We start from the raw sequence: 16,068 nt of genomic DNA, 5'->3' as shown, positions 1-16,068 counted from the left end.
ACGCCCACACTCCCTCCGACGCCCACACTCCCTCCGACGCCCACACTCCCTCCGACGCCCACACTCCCTCCGTCGCCCACACTCCCTCCGTCGCCCACACTCCCTCCGTCGCCCTCACTCCCCCCGTCACCCTCACTCTCTCCATCGTCCTCTGTCGCCGCCCTCCCTGTCTCCCTTTCTCTGTGTCCCTCTCCCTCCCTTTCCCTCTCCCCTCTTTCCATCCCTCCCTCTGTCTATGTCCCTCGACCTCCCTCTGTCACCTCACCCTGCCTGTGTGTCAGCCCCGGGTGAGACAGCTTCCTGACACACACAGCCGCACCCAAGCACTTCACAGGTCGTTAAAGGCCATCTGAATGCTAATGAGGCTTTGTTGTATTCTACCTCATCTTAGGCCCCTGCATCTCCACTCTGGCTAAGTGAGAATCGCCCGACCCTGGCCCCCACAGAGCAGCAGAGACTCTCAGAGTCGCGCTGCAGCAGACAATCTTTAAAAGAAAAAAAAAACATTGGTAGGATGTCTGCAAGGTCCGCGGGCCACCAGGGAAGGCTTGCCGTGGCCGCCCCTGGCCCGCGGGCTGTACTACGAGTACCCATGCTCTAGGATGACGTGGTAAAAGGGAGGCATGTTTTTGTCCTTGATATTTGGATTTAAGCAGGGACACCAAGACAAGTTCATTTTCACGTTCTGATGCGTCATTTTTAGTTGTGGATTTTTGATGAAGGACACTAGCCATCCCTGCTAAAAGGGCCAGGTTTTCAAGTTTCTGCAAACTCATCCGCGAACTTGCATCACCAGGCTTAGAAGTTGTGCTTTCAGCATGAGCTTTGTTACCAACTCTTATATAATCCAGTCCACTCTGCTTGGCTTTTTTGTCCTTGCATCTTTTCTCTGCAATTTCTTCCTCTTGTAGTTCGCGTAACCCCCTCTTAAGTCTACCAGCGCTTCCCCGATTGCCACAGTCCAATAACATCTGCTTTTCCTCCAGTGCCCTTTGAAGTAACACCTGTTTTAGACCCTCTGTTGTGGCAGAATAGCTTGCAATTAGCTCTTGAAAAATATCCTGAATCATTAGACACTGTTTCTTCACTAAAAAAAAAGCAAGAGAAAAAATATATATATTTACATATAAACTTCAAAACAGATAAAAACACATTGACCACTTGCAATATATATTCACGCTCTAGCCATAATATTTAAATAAAGAGGTATTGATAATAAAGGACAAATGTACAATCTATCCATAACCAAGTAAGTAACTTTTCCTTAACCCTTTCTATGCTGATGACGGAACCGCTCCGTCATCAGCTGCGGTGGCGCTGTGCTGATGACGGAGCGGTTCCGTCATGGCCCTGCCGCCGCGCCTGCGCGGCACTGATTTCGAGCCTGCGCGGCGCGTTCTATTGAGCGGGTGGGGCCATGACGGAACCGCTCCGTCATGAGCACAGCCCAACCGCGGCTGATGACGGAGCGGTTCCGACATCAGCATGCGGCCGCCCCGCCCACTTAGCGCTGCGGCGGAATAGCCGCCGCAGCGATGTTGTTAATAGACAGTACACATTGTAAGCCTGAACTTGAACCTCCTGAAAAAAGTTGCCTAAATAAAATAGTTTATCCAAAAACGGCTGCCTTATAGTAGTGCCACAAGCTGAACGTTTCAGTCCTTTTCATAAGTGTTACATTTGTTTCTGGAGAGCAATCCAAGGCATATGTGGGGACATGCATGTTCATTTTTACTGTCCATTATTGGATTAATTAATCACAAATGTAGGTTTTTACTGAAACAGGTTGGTAATTTGTACCGTCATCCTGCAGTTGCAAACTTATTATAAAGGTTTACTTATTGTGCTTACCAGATGATTGGAACAGAATCATAGCTTTAAAATCTCTCTCTCTTCGGTGATTGGCCGACCAGCTTCATCTAGATTTTCGACCAGCCATTTACAAAGAACTTCCCCGGGATTGTCCAAAAGCAGGAAGTCACCATCTTTTCGAACACCCACAGCATGATCGCAAGTGAAAAACAGGACGTTGAATGAAACCACGATTATGTCCTGCTAGATATAAAAATCAGAAATTAGTTTGTGTGGTTTAAGTTTCAGAGGTAAAATACAAAGCATATCAAACTGATTAACAGATTTAATTGGAGAAAAGCACCCCAAAAAATACACTGACCTGGTGCAATTTCTATCTAATATGCCTAGATGTTGGACTACAAAGAAGTGTTTGGGCATGCACTGAAGGCCATTGAGGCAATTACCTAATAATCAACTTTATTTTTGGAGAGCCAGAGTGTATGCTTAGGTCTTGCTGCTCAGGGCAAATAGTAATAGCAAAGTAGAAGCATTGTGAGAGAAATAGAAGAACTATCAATAAGTGAACTTTCACACGGGGGTTTGTGACTGGAAAGTTACCTATCCCCACAGATGCATAGGGAGTCAGATGCCTGCTACCCTCAGCCCACCGGCACCCCAAAATGAAAGGACAAGCGTTAAAAATGGAATAGGTTTCACCTTTTATTAAGCTAAAGGTATTAGCTTTGCTAGTAGTACGTTAATTGTGCAATATGTAATGGCTTTATAAATGAAACAAAAAGACATTACAATGGCAAATACATAAAGCAAAAGCATTGGCATAGCCAATAGGTCTCCCCTCTCGGACCTTATAAGTGTTTTGCCAGAGGTGTTTGGAAGTTTGGTAAGAGATGCAATTTAACACAAGCATTGGAAATGCAATAGGGCTCGCATTAGGAAAGTTTGAGCTATTGGTGTTATAACTGATTTTTTTTATTTCTGTTTTTTTTAAAAATAGCTAAATTAATAGCTTTGTCATTTACAATGCCAATAGTTATAACTTTCGCAAATGTGACACCTATAGCATTTGTAATGCAACATGTTTTGTATTTACGTGACTTAGATGTATTGATATTACAAATAACAATGGCTTTTATTTTTTTAAATATTTAATACTTAAATAATTTATTTAATTTGTAATGGCAATAGCTTAAACTTTTGTAAATAACATTTGTGAAGATTATGTTCAGTGTTTTTTATTGTGACGAAAATTCAAGAACAGAAGTGAAATATTAACATCTTTTTGTGATTTATAATAAAGCGTGAAAGCTTGAAAACAGCTTGAAACATTGAAAGAACATATTTGAACCAGTGATGCTGTGGTTGTGCTGAGTGATGCTGTGGTTGCGCTGAGTGATGCTGTAGTGGTGCTGAGTGATGGTGTGGTTGCGCTGAGTGATGCTGTGGTTGCGCTGAGTGGTGTGTGCATCGGTGTAGCTGTTTGGGTGCATTGGTGGAGCTTAGTTGGAGCATCGGTGGAGCTGTGTGGTGGGTGCATCGGTGGAGCTGTGTGGTGGGTGCATCGATGGAGCTGTGTGGTGGGTGCCTCGGCGGAGCTGTGTGGTGGGTGCATCGGTGGAGCTGTGTGGTCGGTGTCTCAGTGGAGCTGTGTGGTGGGTGCACCAGTGGAGCTGCATGGTGGGTGCCTCGGTGGAGCTGCGTGGTGGGTGCATCGGTGGAGCTGTGTGGTGGGTGCATCGGTGGAGCTGTGTGGTGGGTGCATCGGTGGAGCAGTGTGGTGGGTGCATCAGTGGAGCTGTGTGGTGGGTGCATCAGTGGAGCTGTGTGGTGGGTGCATCAGTGGAGCTGTGTGGTGGGTGCATCAGTGGAGCTGTGTGGTGGGTGCATCAGTGGAGCTGTGTGGTGGGTGCATCGGTGGAGCAGTGTGGTGGGTGCGTCGGTGGATCTGTGTCGGTGGAGCTGTGTGGTGGGTGCATCAGTGGAGCTGTGTGGTGGGTGCATCAGTGGAGCTGTGTGGTGGGTGCATCAGTGGAGCTGTGTGGTGGGTGCATCAGTGGAGCTGTGTGGTGGGTGCATCAGTGGAGCTGTGTGGTGGGTGCATCGGTGGAGCAGTGTGGTGGGTGCATCGGTGGAGCAGTGTGGTGGGTGCGTCGGTGGATCTGTGTCGGTGGAGCTGTGTGGTGGGTGCATCAGTGGAGCTGTGTGGTGGGTGCATCAGTGGAGCTGTGTGGTGGGTGCATCAGTGGAGCTGTGTGGTGGGTGCATCAGTGGAGCTGTGTGGTGGCTGCATCAGTGGAGCTGTGTGGTGGGTGCATCGGTGAAGCTGTGTGGTGGGGGCATCTGTGGAGCTGTGTGGTGGGTGCATCGGTGGAGCTGTGTCAGTGGAGCTGTGTGGTGGCTGCATCGCTGGAGCTGTGTGGTGGGTGCATCGGTGGAGCTGTGTGGTGCTGCATCGGTGGAGCTGTGTGGTGGGTGCATCGGTGGAGCTGTGTGGTGGGTGCATCGGTGGAGCTGTGTGGTGGGTGCATCGGTGGAGCTGTGTGGTGGGTGCATCGGTGGAGCTGTGTGGTCGGTGCACCAGTGGAGCTGCATGGTGGGTGCCTCGGTGGAGCTGTGTGGTGGGTGCATCGGTGGAGCTGTGTGGTGGGTGCATCGGTGGAGCTGTGTGGTGGGTGCATCAGTGGAGCTGTGTGGTGGGTGCATCTGTGGAGCTGTGTCGGTGGAGCTGTGTGGTGGTTGCATCAGTGGAGCTGTGTGGTGGGTGCATCGGTGGAGCTGTGTGGTGGGTGCATCGGTGGAGGTGTGTGGGGGGTGCATCGGTGGAGCTGGGTGGGGGGGCATCTGTGGAGCTCTGTGGTGGGTGCATCGGTGGAGCTCTGTCGGTGGAGCTGTGTGGTGGTTGCATCAGTGGAGCTGTGTGGTGGGTGCGTCAGTGGAACTGTGTCGGTGGAGCTGTGTGGTGGGTGCATCGGTGGAGCTGGGTGGGGGGTGCCTCGGTGGAGCTGTGTGGTGGGTGCCTCGGTGGAGCTGTGTGGTGGGTGCCTCGGTGGAGCTGTGTGGTGGGTGCATCGGTGGAGCTGTGTGGTGGGTGCATCGGTGGAGCTGTGTGGTGGGGGCTTCAGTGGAGCTGTGTTGTGGGGGCTTCAGTGGAGCTGTGTGGTGGGGGCATCTGTGGAGCTGTGTGGTGGGTGCATCGGTGGAGCTGTGTCGATGGAGCTGTGTGGTGGTTGCATCAGTGGAGCTGTGTGGTGGGTGCATCAGTGGAGCTGTGTGGTGGGTGCATCGGTGGAGCTGTGTCGGTGGAGCTGTGTGGTGGTTGCATCAGTGGAGCTGTGTGGTGGGTGCATCGGTGGAGCTGTGTGGTGGGTGCATCGGTGGAGCTGGGTGGGGGGTGCCTCGGTGGAGCTGTGTGGTGGGTGCCTCGGTGGAGCTGTGTGGTGGGTGCATCGGTGGAGCTGTATGGTGGGTGCCTCGGTGGAGCTGTATGGTGGGTGCCTCGGTGGAGCTGTATGGTGGGTGCCTCGGTGGAGCTGTGTGGTGGGTGCATCGGTGGAGCTGTGTGGTGGGTGCATTGGTGGAGCTGTGTCGGTGGAGCTGTGTGGTGGTTGCATCAGTGGAGCTGTGTGGTGGGTGCATCGGTGGAGCTGTGTCGGTGGAGCTGTGTGGTGGTCGCATCAGTGGAGCTGTGTGGTGGGTGCATCAGTGGAGCTGTGTGGTGGGTGCATCGGTGGAGCTGTGTGGTGGGTGCATCGGTGGAGTTGTGTGGTGGGTGCATCGGTGGAGCTGTGTGGTGGGTGCATCGGTGGAGCTGTGTGGTGGGTGCATCGGTGGAGCTTGGTGGGGGGTGCCTCGGTGGAGCTGGGTGGGGGGTGCCTCGGTGGAGCTGTGTGGTGGGTGCCTCAGTGGAGCTGTGTGGTGGGTGCCTCAGTGGAGTTGTGTGGTGGGTGCCTCGGTGGAGCTGTGTGAAGGGTGCGTCGGTGGAGCTGTGTGGTGGGTGCATCGGTGGAGCTGTGTGGTGGGGGCATCTGTGGAGCTCTGTGGTGGGTGCATCGGTGGAGCTGTGTGGTGGTTGCATCAGTGGAGCTGTGGGGTGGGTGCATCGGTGGAGCTGTGTCGGTGGAGCTGTGTGGTGGTTGCATCGCTGGAGCTGTGTGGTGGGTGCATCTGTGGAGCTGTGGGGTGGGTGCATCGGTGGAGCTGTGTGGTGGGTGCCTCTGTGGAGCTGTGTGGTGGGTGCCTCTGTGGAGCTGTGTGGTGGGCGCATCGGTGGAGCTGTGTGGTGGGTGCATCGGTGGAGCTGTGTAGGTGGAGCTGTGTGGTGGGTGGCACTTTTTATAAATCATTAGTAAAAAGAGATCAATGAAATTCAACTAAAACCCATATATAGCAGAAGAGGAGAAAGCTCTAGTAAAGGGATGCAGGATGAATGTATTCCTTTGAAGCAAATCGCCAGCATGTGAAAGGTGAATAATAGCAATCAGCATAAAACGAAAATGCCAGCAAAAGACTTTATAAAATTCTGTGTGGCCCTGATAAAATAATTAGAGCGTTTAATTATATCATTACCAACAACGGTTATTGTTACAAGAGCAGCGTGGGAGATGGTTAGGCTGCAATATAAACAATCCCTCGGCATTGCTGTGGTGGGAAGGAGGGCGGGGAAAGGCAAGAACGGAAGAATAGGGGCCGGGAGCAGCATCCTTTGATGTGCCGGCCGGCCGTGCCGTGAATAATTAAGGGAGGAGAAATGCCGGCTGGGGGAAGCTTGAGAAGCCTGAGGAGGCTGGTGGCGATGTGCACGCGCTTCGGGCACTTCAACAAATCGCCGAGTTAGGTAAACTCTGTTTAAGCTGCTATATAGCTCGCCAGCTATGCGCAAGCGCATCAGCAGGCGAGCCCTAAAAAGGGATCCCATACCTCGTTGACACATGCAGTACCCGCAGTTCAAACGAGAAGAGGGCATGGGGAAACCTCTTATAAGATCTCAATCAATGGGGAAGGCACGCGTTACTGCAACTTGTGCGTGCTTTCACCGTATAAATTTTTAACACATGATCCGAGGCAGTTGAATGCTAGAAGCGAGAGAGAGAGAAGGCGAGAGAGAAGGAGAGAAAAGTAGAGAGAAGGAGAGAGAGAAAAGCATTGGGCCAGGATGCTTGGTTGGAAATGCTGCCTGCGCAGCTCCCGTCGAGACCCCAGCCCGAGGTAATACATAATCCTCCATTACCTCCTCGTCCTGGTCTCCCTGTCCCATTCCTGATATGTGAGCAGCTAGTCTGCTCTACAGAACCCCTACCTAGCTAAGCTGTTGGCACTTCCCCCTAGGACGACGTCACCATCACGTGACTACAAAAGGGGGAAGTGCCGGAAGAATCATCCTGTTTTCTTTTTTCTGCAGTCTACGACCGCGTTCCTGGCTGAGCTGTTTCCTGCAGGCTTCCTTTTTCTCGGGTAAGTCTCCCTGCTGTTTATTTTGTTTAAATGCGGCGGCCTGCTCTAGCGGCCGCCGCTGGTTTGTTTTCTCTGCCGCTTCCCCTGAGCTACATTTGGCTTCCTTTGTGTTTACATTGTTTAAACCTCATGGGGGCATTTTTGTTACTCACGGCTCGCGTTAGCGGCCGGCTTTGTTGTGGGGGCACTTTATTGCACACGGCTCGCGTTAGCAGCCTTTCTGTGCTCTGTGCTTCGTGATGCTCACCTGGCTTCTTTCTCAGTCGCAGGTGTCTGTCCGTCTCTGGTTACGGAGTCAGGGGGAGATGGCGTCCACTCTGCATCTCCTTCCTTGGGCCAGGCTGCATCTGTACCCCCTGTTACATCATGTCCTTTTTCACTGGGATCCCGCCTCCTTGGACTACGAGACTCTGATCCCTGTCACTCCGGGGATTCGGGCGGATCTCCAGTGGTGGTTGTCTCCTCTCTCCCTTTCCGGGGAGTTCGATCTCCTTCCCCCTCAGTCTGTGGTCGTGTTGTCCACGGATGCGAGTGCATTGGGATGGGGGGCTATTCTGGGTTCTTCCAAGGGTCGGTGGTCCCGATTCGAGTCCCTCCAGTCCTCGAACTGGAAGGAGTTGAGGGCGGTCTGGCTGGCTCTCCTTTGGTTCGCTCCTCTCCTTCTGGGTCGGGCGGTCTCTGTGCAGACCGACAATCAGGTGGTTCGCTCCTATGTGAATCACCTGGGGGGCATGTGTCATTCTCTCTTTCTCCTGTCCAGGGAGATCGGCCTTTGGGCCGAGTCGAATCTGTTGTCTCTGACTGCGGTCTATCTTCCGGGGAAGGAGAATGGGCCTGCGGATACTTTGAGCAGGGTGTTTCCCTCCTCGGTGTCCCTCGGTCTGTCCCCGGATCTGTTCGGACAGATTGTCCTCCGATTCCGCCTTCCTTGGCTGGATCTTTTTGCCTCGGAGGATTCCGCCCTTCTTCCTCTGTTTTGCAGCATCATTCCGTCTCCATTGGCTTGGGCGACCGATGCTTTCTCGATTCCTTGGTCGGGGGGTCTGCTGTTTGCCTTCCCTCCATTTGCATTAATTCCGAGGGTCCTCCGGAAGATTCGTTTGGATCGGGCGGAGGTTCTCCTGGTGGTTCCAGAGTGGTCTCGGCAGTCTTGGTTTCCCTTTCTGCTGACTTTTGCCGTTTGCCCTCATTGGAGGTTTCCCCCGTCTCCCTCCCCCCTGCGGGCTCCTCTTCTCAGTCTTGCCTCCCTGTTTCGCCTCCGGCTGGGGGTTTGGCACTTGAGAGGTTGAGTTTGCTGGGTCTGGGTTGCTCGTTAGAGGTTGCCCAGTGTCTTCAGCTTTCCCGGCGTCCTTCCACCTTGAAGTCTTATGCCCGTCACTGGAAGAATTTTTCCACCTGGTGTCTTGGGAGGGATCTCTCTCCTGCCTCCTGTGAGGCCGTGCGGGTGTTGGACTTCTTACGGGATGGTTTTGTCTTGGGACTGGCGGTTTCTTCCCTGCGGGCGCAGTGGGCTGCCGTTCTTGCCTTTCGGGGTTCCTCTGTTTCATCTGTCTCCCCATTGGTGGCTCGCTTTCTGAGGAGTTTCTTGCTTTAACGTCCTGTCTCCCGTTCCCCTGTGCCTCCTTGGGATCTGCCCTTGGTTCTACGGGCTTTGACGGGTCCCCCGTTTGAGCCTTTGGACTCCGTGGCCCTGAAATTCCTTTCTGCCAAAGTTATCTTCCTGGTGGCCATTACCTCTGGGCGTAGGGTTGGTGAGATTGGTGCGCTGATGGCTCCCCCCCCCCTTCTTGCGCTTCTGCGCTGACAAGGTCGTTCTCCGTCCGAGTCAGTTTTTTCTCCCTAAGGTGATTTCAACTTTTCACTGTCAGGAGGCTATTGTTCTCCCTGTGTTTTTTCCGGCTCCTGCCTCTCCTGAGGAGGAGCTACACCATTCTTTGGATGTGTTGAGGGCTCTCCACATCTACTTGGAACGTACGGCTGGTTTCCGTAAGGTTGATTCCCTGTTTGTCACCTACCGCCTGTCGGGTCTGGGGCTTCGCCCTTCTTTGTCCACCTTGTCTTGTTGGGTCAAGGGCGCAGTGGTTTCCGCTTATGTTTCGGTTCAATGTCCCCTGCCTTCTTCTGTTCAGGGTCGGTCGACCCGGAGCGTTTCGTCCTTCTGGGCCATGTTCAGGGGTGCCTCTTTGCGTGACATTTGCAATGCTGCTACGTGGGCTTCTCCCCACACTTTCGTTGCCCATTATCGTCTGGAGTTGAGGATGGCGGCCTCCGCTGCTTTTGGGGCTTCGGTCCGGTCTGCTGTACATGATTTATGATTTGTACTTTCTTTTGTGGATTAAATGGACCTGTTTACTGCAAATGTTCTGGTCTGTTTTTTCTTACAATCACCGTGTGCTTGGGTATGGGCTCACGTATCAGGAATGGGACGGGGAGACCAGGACGAGGAGGTAATGCCCGGTTACTCACCGGTAATAACCATTACTCCGAGTCCTGGTCTCCCCGTCCCATTCCTGAGCCCTTCCCTCCCTCCCTGGTTTGGGTTTTCTGTGGGTGATTGTATGTGTTTCGTTCTGTTGTCTTTGATATTTTCAGGATGATTCTTCCGGCACTTCCCCCTTTTGTAGTCACGTGATGGTGACGTCGTCCTAGGGGGAAGTGCCAACAGCTCAGCTAGGTAGGGGTTCTGTAGAGCAGACTAGCTGCTCACGTATCAGGAATGGGACGGGGAGACCAGGACTCGGAGTAATGGTTATTACCGGTGAGTAACCGGGCATTAAGGCAGGTAGATGATTTACCGCGTCTCAGCCGCTGTGTAAACACAGTCACCAGGACACGCAAGCTCCTGGGGCCGAGTGCCGCTTGGCCATGATTGAAACCCAATGGGCTGGAATTAATAGGAAATATTAATGCGATTTATCTTAGGGATCGATCCCTCTGCCTCAATACTTTAGCAGTAGGTCAGGTTGTAACTGGATAATATATGGCTGGGATCGATAGTGGCAGATGTAACAAGACCGGCTTCATTTTTACAGAGATCTTAGCGGTCAAGGTAAATTAAAGCAAACAGGGAATACGTAATTGGCCCTGTCTCAATAATATATACAAACGAGTTAAAAACATTGCATGCACATGGAACGAAACCAGAATGATAGCCAGTTTTGCGAAAGTAGATATTGCAAGATGTTGGAATGCGTCTGACTACGTTTCCTAAATAGGGGGTAAACCTCAATCGCCACAGGCAACCAGTCCTTTCAATTACACAAATAGCAAACAAAATAAGGAACCAGCATTACAACGGCTAAGTTATTTGAAGCATTTATCCTTATGCTTTGAAACGCATCCATGAAAACTGCTCGTGTTTTAGAAGATGTGCTGCTCTGCACACTACACAACTTGGGGAACGTGACCAGGATTCAACAATAGAGCACACATTCATTTAGTAATGAAAGCTCACTACAAGTTGCAAAGACACAAGTAATGCTCAACAATATACAGTATTCACATAAATAAATGCGTTTAGCCTTCTTTGATTCACAACTTTTCAGTAGATCGAAAAGTGTTCCATTTGGTCGAGAATCTAGCACCGCACCTCCGAGACGTCATCAACTGCTCCTTCAACTCCGCCACCTTTCCGGAAAACTGGAAACACGCTGAACTCACCGCCCTTCTGAAAAAACCCACAGCGGACCCCACCGAACTCAAAAATTACCGCCCCATCTCGCTCCTTCCATTCCCGGCCAAAGTAATCGAGAAAGCTGTCAACAACCAGCTCGCCGCTTTCCTCGAAGCCAACAAATCCCTCGACTCCTCACAATCCGGCTTCCGAGCCAAGCACAGCACTGAAACCGCCCTCATCGCAGCAACAGACGACATCCGATCTCTACTGGACAATGGAGATACAGTCGCCCTCATCCTCCTCGACCTCTCTGCAGCATTCGACACAGTCTGCCACAGCACCCTTTTACAACGCCTCAGCAACATCGGAATTCAAGGAAAAGCACTTGAATGGATCACCTCGTTCCTCACCGGAAGAACCCAGAGAGTCCGCCTTCCACCATTCAAGTCCGATGCCACCGAAGTCATCTGTGGCGTACCACAAGGATCCTCTCTCAGCCCCACCCTCTTCAACGTATACATGAGCCCCCTCGCGACCATCGCCCGCCAACACAACCTCAACATCATCTCTTACGCGGATGACACTCAACTGATCCTTTCTCTCACCAAAGACCCCAGCACCGCCAAAACTAACCTACACGAAGGAATGAAAGAAGTTGCTGAATGGATGAAACACAGCCGTCTGAAACTGAACTCAGACAAAACAGAAGTCCTCATCCTAGGTACATCCCCCTCTGCATGGGACGACTCTTGGTGGCCGGAAGCCCTTGGAAAAGCACCCATCCCGACAGACCACGCACGGAACCTAGGCGTTATCCTGGATTCTTCACTTTCAATGAACAGACAAGTCAGCGCCGTATCCTCATCCTGCTTTAACATCCTTCGCATGCTCAAAAAAACATTTCGCTGGATCCCCACCGATACCAGGAAAACAGTCACCCATGCTCTGGTCACGAGCCGACTGGACTACGGAAACACCCTCTACGCAGGTACTACCGCTAAACTCCAAAAGAAACTCCAACGAATCCAAAACGCCTCAGCCAGAATCATATTAGACATCCCGCACAACGAACACATCTCTGGTCACCTGAAAGACCTCCACTGGCTACCCGTCAATAAGAGAATCACTTTCCGACTGCTAACCCACGCACACAAATCACACTACGACATCGGACCAGAATGCCTCAACTCAAGACTGTCCTTCTACACCCCCTCCCGCCAACTACGTTCCTCCAGCCAAGCCCTCGCCACTGTACCTCGCATCAACAAGACCACCATGGGAGGCAGATCCTTCTCTTACCTGGCTGATAAAACATGGAACTCACTCCCCACTTACCTTCGCCTTACCCAGAACCACCTAGCTTTCAGAAAACAACTTAAAACGTGGATATTTGACAAGTAATCCTCCTCCCCCTCCTTAGCGCCTTGAGACCCTCTGGGTATGTAGTGCGCTATATAAATTATCTGACTTGACTTGACGCAGGTGCACTTGGAACCAACATGGGACCTACAATACACGGGCAGTGATTTATTTTCCCTTACGGCGAAGAACTTGCTGTAAAACACATTGTTTAGGCTTTTTGCAATTTTCCACAACTTACACAGGCACGCACTACGTCACACATACACAAAAATACACATGCTCAAACACAAAAGGTGCATATTAAACAAGCAGGCAGGCTGATACAAACAAACATCAAACACACATAATGCACACACATTGCAACACAGGCATTCATTATAACACGTACGAAGCACACACATGCAGGGAGCTGCGTCTGAATTTGGCCCCTTAATGAAAACTCGTGCTTTCCGAAAAATGAGGAAGCTGGTCTGGGACGGAAATTGAGCAGCTGGGACCGAGAGCGGAGGATCGATGCTGCTCTTTTTTAAGAAAGGCAGCGCTATGCATGGGGGCTCTGACCCAGGATGGGCGCGTGCAGATATAGCGTGGAGCTTGCCCCGATGAACTAACATCTATCCCCTGGTAGCAGCTGCAGCACTTACCTGAGTATACGCTGGAATCGATGAAGGAAGTGGAGTTGGAAAAATAAAGAGACCGATGCCAATCCATCGGTCTCTTTTCCATTGCACTCAGTCACGGCGGTCTTCGATCTTGCCGCAGAACAATGACGTCACTTCCGGCGCTCCCGGATGTGCGTAGGCTTCAAAGGTGAGAGAGTTGCTCTCCATTGAGGATCGGCGGTTCGAGTCCCAGCCAGCCGGCAGACTGATGGTTTACAGTAGGTGATTTGGGCATTGTGTTCGAGGCAGCTGTGCTTTTTAAAAATGTATTTTAGTATTGTGATGGAGTGAATTCGGCAGTCACAATGACGACAAAGCTTGTTTTCCTTTGCAAGACCTATTCCTCGGGCCACGAGAAGGTCTGTCCGCAGTTGTTTAATGAGTCTAACAATTGGATTCCACTAAACTATGAGGCAGATTTACAAGAACCGTGCGCCACTTTTGCGTCACTTTCTCCATGTTAAAAGTGACGCAAAAGTGCCTCAAGGGGCTTGTAAATCTGCCCCTATGTGTTTATGGAAATACTCTGAAGGAAGTGCAGCCTGGGGGTACAGAAAGTATCATTTGCAATCACAGCAGCGCCTCCCGGCATTCCGGATTCATAAACAGTTTGGGGGGTTGTAGGGCTTTTGGATTTTAGGGCGTACATGGTCATTTTAGGGTTGAGGGTGGGTTTGTGTATTGGGGGGCCAGGTGTAATTTAAGGGTTTAGTGCATGTTTGGGTTTGGGGTGCGAGGGTTAATTTTAGGGTTTAGGGTGTGTTTGGGTTTTAGGGTACAAGGGTTAATATTAGGGTTTAGGGTGTGTTAGTGTTTGGTGTGCAAGGGTTAATTTGGGGGTTCAGGGTGTGTTTGGGTTTTGGGGTGCCAGGGTTAATTTTAGGGTTTAGGGTGGGTTTGGGGGTTCAGGGTGTGTTTGGGTTTTGGGGTGCCAGGGTTAATTTTAGGGTTTAGGGTGGGTTTGGGGTGCAAGGGTTAATTTAGGGGTTCAGGGTGTGTTTGGGTTTTGGGGTGCCAGGGTTAATTTTATATTGGGGATCATGGTGTGTTTGGGTTTTGGGGTGCAAGGGTTAATTTGGGGGTTCAGGGTGTGTTTGGGTTTTGGGGTGCCAGGGTTAATTTTAGGGTTTAGGGTGTGTTTGGGTTTTGGGGTGCAAGGGTTAATTTGTGGGTTCAGGGTGTGTCTGGGGTTTGGGGTGCCAGGGTTAATTTTAGGGTTTAGGGTGTGTTTGGGTTTTGGGTGCAAGGGTTAATTTGGGGGTTCAGGGTGTGTTTGGGTTTTGGGGTGCAAGGGTTAATTTGGGGGTTCAGGGTGTGTTTGGGTTTTGGGGTGCCATAGTTAATTTTAGGGATTAGGGTGTGTTTGGGGGTGCAAGGGTTAATTTGGGGGTTCAGAGTGTGTTTGGGTTTTGGGGTGCCAGCGTTAATTTTAGGGTGTGTTTGGGTTTTGGGGTGCCAGGGTTAATTTTAGGGTTTAGGGTGTGTTTGGGTTTTGGCATGCAAGGGTTAATTTGGGGGTTCATGGTGTGTTTGGGTTTTGGGGTGCCAGGGTTAATTTTAGGGTTTAGGGTGAGTTTGTGTTTTGGGGTGCAAGGGTTAATATTGGGGTTCAGGGTGTGTTTGGGTTTTGGGGTGCCAGGGTTAATTTTAGGGTTTATGGTGTGTTTGGGTTTTGGGGTGCAAGGGTTAATATTGGGGTTCAGGGTGTGTTTGGGTTTTGGGGTGCAAGGGTTAATTTGGGGGTTCGGGGTGTGTTTGGGTATTGGGGTGCAAGGGTTAATTTGGGGGTTCGGGGTGTGTTTGGGTTTTGGGGTGCCAGGGTTAATTTTGGGGTTTAGGGTGCGTTTGGGTTTTGGAGTGCAAGGGTTAATATTGGGGTTCAGGGTGTGTTTGGGTTTTGGGGTGCTAGGGTTAATTTGGGGGTTCAGGGTGTGTTTGGGTTTTGGGGTGCCAGGGTTAATTTTAGGGTTTAGGGTGTGTTTGGGTTTTGGGGTGCAAGGTTTAATTTGGGGGTTCAGGGTGTGTTTGGGTTTTGGGTGCAAGGTTTAATTTGGGGGTTCAGGGTGTGTTTGGGTTTTGGGGCTCCCAGCTGCAGGAGGTCAGACGTTTATCTGCAATTCATTGTGCAATTATCCAACAGTTTGCATTTTTCTGGAAAACTGAAACCAAAGTGGTGGACGTGCTCTTTAACCCCTTGTATGCTCATGACGGAGCCGCTCCGTCATGAGCCGCGGTTGCGCTGTGCTCATGACGGAGCGGTTCTGTCATGGCCCTGCCGCCGCGCCTGCGCGGCGCTGATTTCGCGCCTGCGTGGCGCGTTCTATTAAGCGGGCGGGGCCATGACGGAACCGCTCCGTCATGAGCGCAGCGCAACCGCGGCTCGTGACGGAGCGGCTCCGTCACGAGCATGCGAGCGCCGCTCGGGCCCCCTCCCCCCTAGCGCTGCGGCAGAATTACCGCCGCAGCGAAGGGGTTAAATAGACAAGCAATTCCTGTTAAAATCACCAGACGCAAAAACATCTTATTGAAAACACAATAGTACCTTTGAAGTATTCAGATGCTTATTTTCAAATAACCCCAAAGTCATCAAGGAACAATGTCATCTTGTAAAGTTATCGGAGAGTCATTTACAAGTCATCCTCAGATCATCAGGAATAATGACACCTACTAAAGTAATCAGATACTTATTTTCAAGTCCTCCTCAAATCATCAGGCTGAGCTTCTGCAGCTTGCTGATGACTTCAAGAGCTTGATGATGTCTGATGACGTGTAAATGACTTTTAAGGTAGTTTGATGATCCTCCAATGACTCTGGGATGGCTTCTAAAGTAATCCTGTTTGACCTGGGTGACCGGCGAACACTGAAAGTATGTTATATCGAGTCTATTGCCTACTGCTCAATTTGCTACAGTTTTATTTTATCACTTCCAATATTCCATGGAGATAGCTTTTTAGGTCTCGCCTGTCGATGCGCATGCGCATCGAGCTTGCGAGACTATGGGGGCTTATCCACTCTTTAACCAACTTGCAAGGAATCGTGGCGATTCCTTGCAGTGCACGAGAAATTTAAGCTCAATGCGCATGCGCATTGAGCTTAAAAGCGCGTGCACATGCCCCCAGCCGCCTGCCTTGCCTACTCTCTCTCTCACTGCCTCCCCCAGCTCCG

The 16,068-nt window shown here is 51.2% G+C and overlaps 1 protein-coding gene and 1 long non-coding RNA gene across 5 annotated transcripts in view; one reads left to right on the top strand and one right to left on the bottom strand.

The window, feature by feature from the left end:
• Positions 1-240: 240 nt before the first annotated feature.
• LOC147733956 (uncharacterized) lies at positions 241-13,015 on the bottom strand. Its single transcript, XR_015307533.1, has 3 exons — positions 12,886-13,015; positions 1,852-2,055; positions 241-1,087 (listed from the first exon to the last, which is right to left on the bottom strand). It is a non-coding gene; the product is annotated as an uncharacterized LOC147733956 (long non-coding RNA).
• A 26-nt stretch (positions 13,016-13,041) lies between these two features.
• The window catches only part of RAD52 (RAD52 DNA repair protein), a 309,192-nt gene continuing 306,165 nt past the window's right edge, over positions 13,042-16,068 (top strand). For 2 of the 4 annotated variants that reach the window (XM_086952850.1, XM_086952847.1), the window contains exon 1: positions 13,053-13,125. In XM_086952850.1, the coding sequence (XP_086808976.1) occupies positions 13,112-13,125 (14 nt within the window). In that variant the 5' untranslated portion in view covers positions 13,053-13,111. Of the gene's footprint in view, positions 13,126-16,068 lie in introns of all 4 variants that reach the window. The other 2 variants (XM_086952848.1, XM_086952851.1) reach the window with 2 other exon arrangements.

The sequence above is a fragment of the Lissotriton vulgaris genome, chromosome 1_2, assembly GCF_964263255.1.
Source record: "Lissotriton vulgaris chromosome 1_2, aLisVul1.2, whole genome shotgun sequence".
Lineage (NCBI taxonomy): Eukaryota > Metazoa > Chordata > Amphibia > Caudata > Salamandridae > Lissotriton > Lissotriton vulgaris.
This window is presented reverse-complemented; position numbering and strand designations above follow the sequence as displayed.